General features: G+C 42.6%; 1 protein-coding gene across 2 annotated transcripts in view; it reads left to right on the top strand.

Annotated features, from left to right (window-relative positions):
• The first annotated feature begins 2778 nt into the window (after nt 1–2778).
• The window catches only part of BCAP31 (B cell receptor associated protein 31), a 65772-nt gene continuing 58831 nt past the window's right edge, over nt 2779–9719 (top strand). The window contains exons 1-2 of one of the 2 annotated variants that reach the window (XM_060763159.2): nt 2779–2873; nt 9494–9647. In XM_060763159.2, coding sequence (XP_060619142.2) covers nt 9556–9647 — 92 coding nt within the window. In that variant the 5' untranslated portion in view covers nt 2779–2873; nt 9494–9555. Of the gene's footprint in view, nt 2891–9493; nt 9648–9719 lie in introns of both variants that reach the window. The other variant, XM_060763158.2, reaches the window with a different exon arrangement.

Raw genomic sequence — 9719 nt, 5'->3', positions numbered from 1 at the left:
TAGCTCAGACTCTTTAGTTCCAAATTCATTGGGAGAACAAACTGAGATGGCAATTATTTTTAAAATATCACAAAACATTAATATCCACATAAAATATACAGTCAGCCCTCCATATTCATGGATTTTTCATCAACGGATTCAACAATCTATGGCTTGAAAATATTTTTTATAATCCAAGAAGCAAATCTTGATTTTACCATTTTATTCATTTATTTACCAATATTTATTTGCAGTATTTATAGTCCGCCCTTCTCACCCACGGGGACAGGGCGGATTATATGAGGGACACTATTTTATCCATATGAGGGACACTATTTTATCATATTATAAAATAGGGACACTATTTTATCATATGATAAAATAGTGTCCCTCATATGCCATATGAGGGACACTATTTTATCATATTACTTGTATATAATGGAACTTGAGCATCCATGGATTTTGGTATCTACAGGTGAACCAAATCCCATGGGACACCAAGGAGTCTCTCTATTGGTCTATGTATATCCAAGATAAGAGACACTGTCTTTATGGCAATCCTACATGGTAACCAACCCATTGTTATAATGCATCACATTGATTAAAGGAGTCCAATATAACCATAGTGTCACATTGATTGGAAACATGCTCACAGGTTTCTGTTTCACCATGAGTTTAAGTGAACAATTTCATCACACAAGCCTGGAGAACCAGCCAGCAAAGCCGGATTATGGGTTGAGGATTTTGGCAGGTGTAGTCCAAAAGCATCTTGAGGGCCAAAGATGTCACAATCCATTAATTAAAGTGAATTTAACAGACTGTTCTTGTATGGTCAGAACATCAATTTGCTAGGTCAGAACATCCATTGATACTAAAGATCTTTCCAGATATGATGCTGATGGTTCCTGGGTTCTCTAGCAAGTAGAAGTACACATGTTGGGCAAAGTACCACTCAACTCACCAATAACTGCTACCACTTGGGATAGAAGCAGATGATACTAGGCTAGATGGACAGGAAGAAGTCTAGCCTGGTGTAATGATACTGAAATTGGTTGGCAGTATTTGAGTTCTTTATTGTTCTGTATACGAATCAATGATTGTAATGTTTGATCATTGGACTGCAACTCTAAAGACTGGGATCGGATCCTCTGCTTGCCCAAGGAAACCACTTGATGACATTGGGTAAGTCACATACTCTCAGCCCCAGAAAACCCTATTATAGGGTTTCAAGGCACACCATTACAACATACCACTACACCTTTCATGCTACACAATAATAGTACTTTGATACCGTGCATCCAGGACATTCTACTGTCAATCAGCTTCTACCATCAAAAATTCTTCCTAATGTTTACGCAGCATCTCTCTTTCAATTTATTGTTTCTTATCCTAGCATCTGGAGCAACAGAAAACAGGCACACTCCCTCTTCTAAATTATATTCTTTCAAATGTTTGAAAATCGCTATCATGCCACCTCTCAGTCTTCCCTACTCCAAGTAAACAAACGCAGCTCCCTAAGGCATGTGTCACAGTTTTTGACATTTTAACATTTTAGTCACCCTACTCTGTAACAGAAGATTTGCAGAGCACCTGATGAACCAGCCTGGGTACATCATATTATTTGAGAACACAGAAATGCTGGACCACTCTCACAACCACCATGTCAGACTACACAGAGAAGCCATTGAAATACCCAAGCATGTGGGCAACTTCAACAGAAAGGAGGAAACCATGAAAATGAACAAAATCTGGCTACCAGTACTAAAAAAACTCTAAAATTACAACAACACAACAACAGAGAGGAAACAAACAAGGACATCTAATCACCTCTCAACAAAAGTTTGCTCCAGGCACAGTCAGGCCATTATATGCTAATCAAGGTGATCAGTTGAAACATTCACACCTAGCTCCAGCAGACAAGAGTCCTTTGTACCACCCTGGACAAAAGTTTGAGAACCCCTGGCCTAGAAGATCTTATGCTACCAACTGTTTTATCTCATGACCCTTCCAGACAGGCCCTATATACCAGGATCTGATTCCAAGTTTTCTGATTTAGCTGGTTTAGGCAATCTCTCGTTGCCCGAGTAAGACTGTCCTCCAAGGTCAGTGTACTGGCCTTGGGTCCGTAGGTGACTGTGGAGCCCTATTCATGACATGCATGTTCTCCCACAGTGAGGGCATCGGTTTTCAGGTGGAAGGTGATCCTGGTCAGGGTTAGTTTGATGTACCTTCTTCTTGGCACGCTTCTCTCTTTTGCCCTCTACTCGTGCCTCTTCAAATTCTCCAGCACTGCTGGTCACAACTGACCTCACTCAAGGGCCAGGGCTTCCCAGTTCTCAGTATCTATTCCAGAGATTTTAAGGTTGGCTTTGAGCCCATCTTTAAATCTCTTTTCCTGCTCACCAACATTCCCTTTTTCGTTCTTGAGTTCAGAGTTGAGCAACCGCTTTTTTCTGCTTTAAACTGGATTATATGAGTCTGCACTGTCAGATAATCTGGGATTAACAGAAAACCTGGGATCAGATCCTGGGATGTAGGGCCTGTCTAGAAGGGCCCTCAGTTTTTCTCAAAAATGCATATACTGTAGGATATAAAAGTTTGTGTCTAGAGTAAGGGGGGAAGGAACTCCTATGAATGCTCCCTCTTCTCTCCCCTCCCACCCTGTGTTTGAGTGACAGGCACCGCCACCAATCGCGGCACCACTTCCGCCTTCCCTGCAGCTGCCTGTCTGGAGGCTTTTCCCGCCCCAGGCTGCGGAAGGGCTGCTTCCCATTGGGCGGCGGGGAGACTCTTCCAAGGGCACCGCCCACCTTTTGGCTTCCTCTTCCTCCCCTCTAATCTTGCTCCTGTTTCCGGTCGTGGCTGAGGCAGCTGTGCAACTGGGAGGCAGTGTGGCCTGGCAGCCAGTGTGGTATGTAATGGGTGTCGCTGTGCTTCCCTGCGGGCTGAGAAAGGCCTCCTTCCTTGACTAGGAAAGAGGACTGAGATTCCTTAATAATAACCCTATGGAAGGAAGTAGGACCTACCAATTTGCCCACCCCACTTTTGGAGTGCATTCATGTCCCACTTTCTATCCCTCTGTGTTTTGGTTTCTTACTGTGGTGCCTCCCCATTGGAAGCTGCCCTACTTCCTGTGTCATGCTGGTGTGTCCTATTAATCCTTACTGTCTCCTCCATCCAGAGCTTCATGGTGTGCAACTATTCTGGCCCCACATCCCTCCCTGGGTGTGGGGCTGGCCTGCTTCCCTGTGTCGTCTTTTCCTTGCTCTGTTTTCCAACTCTGCAGAGTCCAGGCGCCTTGAAGAAGAAAGAAAACCATGGCCGTTCAATGCAAGGAATTGGAGAACATGGAGAGGGCCAGCAGATCCAGAGGCGGGGCCTTGGGGGAAGAGATGTGAATCAACCTGTTCAGCAGCCTCCGCAATTCCTCTCTGGTTCTCAAAAACCACAGACTCCATTAACTGCCCTGGGGGCCAGTCACACCACACAGCTATAGCAGTATGATTCTATTTTAGCTGCCATGGTTACACCCCATGGAGCTCTGGAGTTTGCAGTTTAATCAGGGGCACTCACTGACACTCTCTGTGGAGCGAAGAGCTAATTTCTATATGCGTTTGAGTGCAGGTATTCAGTGCTTGTTACGTTTGTCTTCATCACCATGTGCTTGATTTATTACACTGATATCTCAGCTTTTATCAGAGGAACTTGAAGAGGAGCGTAAACAGTTCTTCCTTTCTCCACATTTTACCCCCCTCCCCCATTTTTCTCTCTTTGAGAGATAGTTTAGGTACTTCCACACCAGGGGTCCTCAAACTTTTTAACAGAGGGCCAGGTCATAGCCCCTCAAACTGTTGGAGGGATGGATTATAATTTGAAAAATTTGAAAAATATCTTATTTGTAGTGCAAAAAACACTTTAAAACAATACAATAATTAGGTTCTTGTAGGTTTTTTCGGGCTATAGGGCCATGTTCTAGAGGCATTTCTCCTGACGTTTCGCCTGCATCTATGGCAAGCATCCTCAGAGGTAGTGAGGTCTGTTGGAAATAGGAAAATGGGTTTATATATCTGTGGAATGACTGGGGTGGGGCAAAGAGCTCTCTGCTGAAGCTAGGTGTGAATGTTTCAGCTGACCACCTTCATTAGCAATTGAAGTCCACAAGCATGTGGACAATTTCAACAGAAAGGAGGAGACCATGAAAATGAACAAAATCTGGCTACCAGTATTAAAAAACTCTAAAATTACAACAGCAAAACAGCAGAGAGGAAACAACCAGGCACATCTTAACACCTCTCAACAGAACATTTTCCCAGGCTCAGCCAGGCCTTCAAATGCTAATGAAGGTGGTCAGCTGAAACATTCACACCTAGCTTAGGTTGACCCTGAGCGAGGGCTAGGTAAATGACCTTGGAGGGCCATATCCGGCCCCCAGCCCTTAGTTTGAGGACCCCTGTTCCACACAGCCATATCACTCGGGACCCTTCCACACAGCCCTGTATCCCAGAATATTAAGGCAGAAATCTGCTTTGAACTGGGATATCTGAGTCCACACTCAGATAATGTGGCATTTCTTGCCATTTTTTTGTCATGTCAGGAGCAACTTGAGAAACTGCAAGTCACTTCTGGTGTGAGAGAATTGGCTATCTGCAAGGATGTTGCCCAGGGGACGCCTGGATGATTTGATGTTTTTATCATCCTTGTGGGAGGCTTCTCTCATGTCCCCGCATGAAGAGCTGGAGTCGATAGAGGGAGCTCATCTGCCTCTCCCCGGATTCAAACCTGCGACCTGTGGGTCTTCAGTCCTGCCGGCACAGGGGTTTAACCCACTGCATCTCCGGGTGCTCCATTTCTTGCCATGATATTGTGGGATATAGGGCTGTGTGGAAGGGCCCCCCAAAATCAAGGCACATAATCCACAATATCTGCTTTGAACTGAGGTTAGATGGGCCATTTCAAATCAACTAAAAATCTAGTGTGTTTCAAAAATATGTACCTGATTTGAACTTGCTATATATATCTGCAACTATGAACTGCCTTGTAAGGGTGGGGCACACAAACAGCCCCTAGACTCAGTCATTCACAAGATGGCAGGCCTGCAACGTAAGGCCTAATTAGATATTCTCAAGTTACAGCGTTATTTTTTTAGATGTGTTTGTGGCTCAAAATAGTGAAATCTGATAAGTCATTAAACCATTTGTAACTTTTTGTGTCGTTGTAACATGTTGCCATTGTGAAATATATTGCTTTGAAATTGGGTCTGTCGTTTTGAAACACCATGTATTTCGCTTTTGGTCAACCTTGCTAGGATTGATAAGAATTGGAGTTCAACCACATATTCCCAAGCCTTACTCTAACTATTGTGTCACATGGTCTATACATGTTTCCTCATAACTTTTTCAGATTTGATTATTCATGGACTTGATAAAAAATGTGGACCCTAGGAATCTCCAGGCCTTCCAGTGTGACTATGGCCAACTTCCTATCTGGTGGTCCTCAAAATTTCTAAAGAGAGCACCTTTTCCAAAGGTCCTTCAGTGCAATTCTGTGGTCAACTTCCAGTGGAAGCTGGCCATAGAGTCATGCTGGAAGGTCTAGGAATTTCTGTGTGTGGTTTTCCACTTTCACATGGGCTCTATACTCCTCACCCTAGTATATGTGGTGAACTGACTGTAGTTGTGTTCCAGGTGGGATACGCCCACATTGGCTTTAACAACTCTTCCATGAGATTGTTAGTTTAGATTCGCAATGACTTTGTGATGTTTTTTTGTGAAGTTTGTTAGAAAGTAGGGTGTGGAAGTGAATCATAGAAAGATAAACATGCCGCTCTTTTTTTTGCAAATCTTTTGTCAGGCCTCAGAATGCTTTTGTTTTCAGTGAAATATTTGAATAGTGCAACAAGAGGTTGCAGAGCTTTTGCATCATCTCCATTCTCCTCTGAGCTCATGTAAATACTTGAGCAGCCTCCATTCAACAAAGTCTGCAGCTTGTGAAAAAGAAGGCTTCTTATGTTTATTTAAGTATATTTCTGTGCCTGTCAAGACAAGACAACCTCCCCAGACAGTTAATAAAGAAAATAATAAAAAGTATACAATATATTTAAGGTGGCAGCAACAACAGCATAACAGTGTTTTATTCAGTATACACAAGATCGTAAAGTAAAGAAATACGATTTGATTAGAGCATGGCTTTACTTTTTGCTGATGCTTCCCAGATTTTTATATATGTAGAGCCAATGTTATGTAGCAATTTGTGCATTGAACGATGACTTTGGAAACCAATATTTGAATCCCTTCTTAGCCATGAAACTCTCTGGGTGACCTTGAGTGAATCACACTCTGTCAGCCTCACAGGAAGGCAATGGCAAACCACCTCTGAACCAATACTGCAACAACAACAAAAGCCCTGTGGTTGGTTTTTAGGGTCAACATGGGTTGGAAACTATTTAAAGCAGTGGTTCTCAACCTGGGGTCCCCAGATGTTTTTGGCCAACAACTCCCAGAAATCCCAGCCAATTTACCAGCTGTTAGGATTTCTGGGAGTTGAAGGCCAAAAACATCTGGAGACCCCAGGTTGAGAACCACTGATTTAAAGGCACATGACAAGAAGTACCAATTTAAGTCACCTACTAAAGTCTGCTGATTTGTAGACTTAACTGAGGGGTGGATGGCTGTGGGGAAATGGTGGAAAATATCAATGTGCAGAATGACCCTTGACTTATCCACAGGTTTTATCAAAATCCATACATTTATCCCCTTCCATGCGAGTTCCATTTATACATGAATATATATGGTAACATCTTCCTACCCTTCCCCCCTTTAAGTTATCTGGAGTCTGAATGTTCTCAACATTTTAGGTTTTAATGAATTCATCACAGCCAACATACATTAAAACATTTCAGCTGTTGCCAGGACTCCAACCCATATGATGCTGTGTTCCTAATGTAAATGTGCTTGCCAGTTTCAAAGAAATCAGAATGGCAGTAACAAGGAGAGTCTAGTTTACTCTTTAATCATCTGCCTTAATCCCTTTAAAGTTTGGGTTTCCCGGATTGATTTTTGGTTTTACTGGCACTCTAATATTATTGTTAAATGAATTTATTGGCTTATTTGTATGATGTTTTAAAAATGTTTTTAGTGTTTTACTGTTTTAATTGTATCTTTATGATGTATACATTGCAAGCATCGTTGATACCTATGTGAGGCTGCCCTGGTCCCCCTTGTGGGGATAAGGGCGGGATAGAAGAATATGAAATAAATAAATAATAAAATACTGTGGCTCTCTAAGGGTGCTTATAAAGTGAGGTATGGTGACTGCTTCATGGCACAAATGGATATAGCTTGTGATTGAAACTGTCCACCTGCCTCTGGAAAAACATTATTTTGTCTTAAAAGATCCAGTTGCTATCCTGATTAGCCCTTTGGATTTTCAAGGGTTGTCATCAAAATCTTAAGCATCTTTGAAAGAGATTTCTATAGTACACCATGTGTGAAGGCTCCCTTCTACTAGTTTTGTCCTCCTCTGAAGAAGTGGTTCTCAAACTGTTCTCCTCCAGGTGTTTTGGATTTCAGAAATCCCAGCCAGCTTACTAGTTGTCAAGAATTGTACGAACCCACACGATCTCTTCGATCATCAGGCGAGGCCCTGCTCATGCTCCCACCTCTTTCGCAGGCGCGATTGGTGGGGACGAGGGAGAGGGCCTTCTCGGTGGTGGCCCCTCGACTCCGGAACTCACTCCCCAGGGACATTAGACATGCCCCAACGTTGGCAGTCTTTAGGAGGAGCCTGAAAATGTGGTTGTTCCAGTGTGCCTTCCCAGAATAAGGAGAACTCTCAGCAATATGTCCTCACAATGCACTTTAATACTGACTTTGGATGGACTGTGCTCCCTCATTTCTCTCCAAAAAGTCCTATCCTAGTTATATTTTACCTTGTTCACATCAGCATATTTTCAATTTAATCTATTACGTTTGGCCCAGCCATTTTTAAAATTGTTTATGTCACTATTGATTGTTTTTGTTTATGTGATTTATAAGATTTGTATTTTATTGACTGTTTACTGATGTTGTGTTTATTGATGTTTTGTTTGATGTACTTTGGGCTTGGCCTCATGTAAGCCGCACCAAGTCCCTTGACGCCTTGACGAGATGGTAGTGGGCTACAAATAAAGTTTATTATTTGTATTATTATTATTAGGAGCTGAAGTCCAAAACTTCTGGAGGAACACAGCTTGAGAAACGCCCAGCTTGAGAAACAAGTAGGCAAAAGGCTGGTGCCCCCCCCCCCCCACTTATTTTTTGAAATAAAATACTATGGGTAGACTTTGCTGGTTCAGATGAAGGGTCTGTGGAATTCATGCTGTTCACACAGTAGGTAGCCAAGTGCCATGCTGTGGAAAGCCCACCAGCAGAATACCTTGTGTTAGATTTCTTAGGAAGAAAGCATTTGTATTTCTCCCATAACTTTACTGTCTTGAGTTAATGGGAAAAGCTAATTTGTAAACATTTTCTTCTTCAGTGGGTTCTTGTGGGTTTTTTTCGAGCTATATAGCCATGTTCTAGAGGCATTTTTTTCCTGACGTTTCACCTACATCTATGGCAAGCATCCTCAGAGGTAGTGAGGTTTGTTGGAATTAGGAAAATGGGTTTATATATCTGTGGAATGACTCGGGTGGGGCAAAGAGCAAAACAGCAGAGAGGAAACAACCGGGCACATCTTAACACCTCTCAACAAAAGATTCCCCCAGGCTCATCCAGGCCTTCAAATGCTAATAAAGGTGGTCAGTTGAAACATTCACACCCAGCTCTAGCAGAGAAGAGCTCTTTGCCCCATTCCACAGATATATAAACCCATTTTCCTAATTCCAACAGACCTCACTACCTCTGAGGATGCTTGCCATAGATGCAGGCGAAACACCAGGAGAAAATGCCTCTAGAACATGGCCATATAGCCCGAAAAAACCCACAAGAACCTAGTGATTCCAGCCATGAAAGCCTTTGACAATACATTTTCTTCTTCATTCTTTATGAGGGAAGAACTTTGCATGTCTGTTTGCTGTTCTACTAATGTTTCTGGTTCTTCTGAAAGTGCACAGAAGCTGTTCAAATCAAAGGGATTGATTTGATGGAGAACATGTGTTCACCCAAATTTTTTTGGACTGCAACCCTCACAATCTCTCACCATAGGGAAGGGAGTGATTGGAATTGTTGGTCAGCAACATATGGAGGCACATGTAGTCCTTTGTATTCCCTGACCAGTAACACAAACCTCATTTGAAAGGCTTACTTGAAAACCTTTGATATCATGATCCAAGGCAAACGTGATGATGAGTAGCCCAGGCTGGCTTTCAAAAAAGGTGAATAAAAGACACACCCATATTTGTACGCTCTCTTGCACTTACTGAAAACCATGTTGCATCTGATCCCTTCAGTGGCTGTTGCAAAGGTCTTGGATGCTGGACTTTGCATTTCAAATCTTGTATTCAAATCTTATCGTTGTTATTTTCTTATCTTTCCAGCAAAGAATTGCTCCCAGCATCAAACACCCTTTAGGAGCTGAATCCCTTCTAAAGCTCTCAACATGAGTCTCCAGTGGGCGACAGTGGCTACGTTTCTGTATGCAGAAGTCCTCCTTGTCTTTCTTCTATGCATACCTTTCATTTCTGCAACAAGGTGAGAAGCTGCAGTTTGGGCACAGGACAAGTTGTGTGTCATATGTGTGCATTAATTCACATGGATAGGTTT

This window comes from Anolis sagrei, chromosome 2, assembly GCF_037176765.1.
Source record: "Anolis sagrei isolate rAnoSag1 chromosome 2, rAnoSag1.mat, whole genome shotgun sequence".
Taxonomy (NCBI): domain Eukaryota; kingdom Metazoa; phylum Chordata; class Lepidosauria; order Squamata; family Dactyloidae; genus Anolis; species Anolis sagrei.
This window is presented reverse-complemented; position numbering and strand designations above follow the sequence as displayed.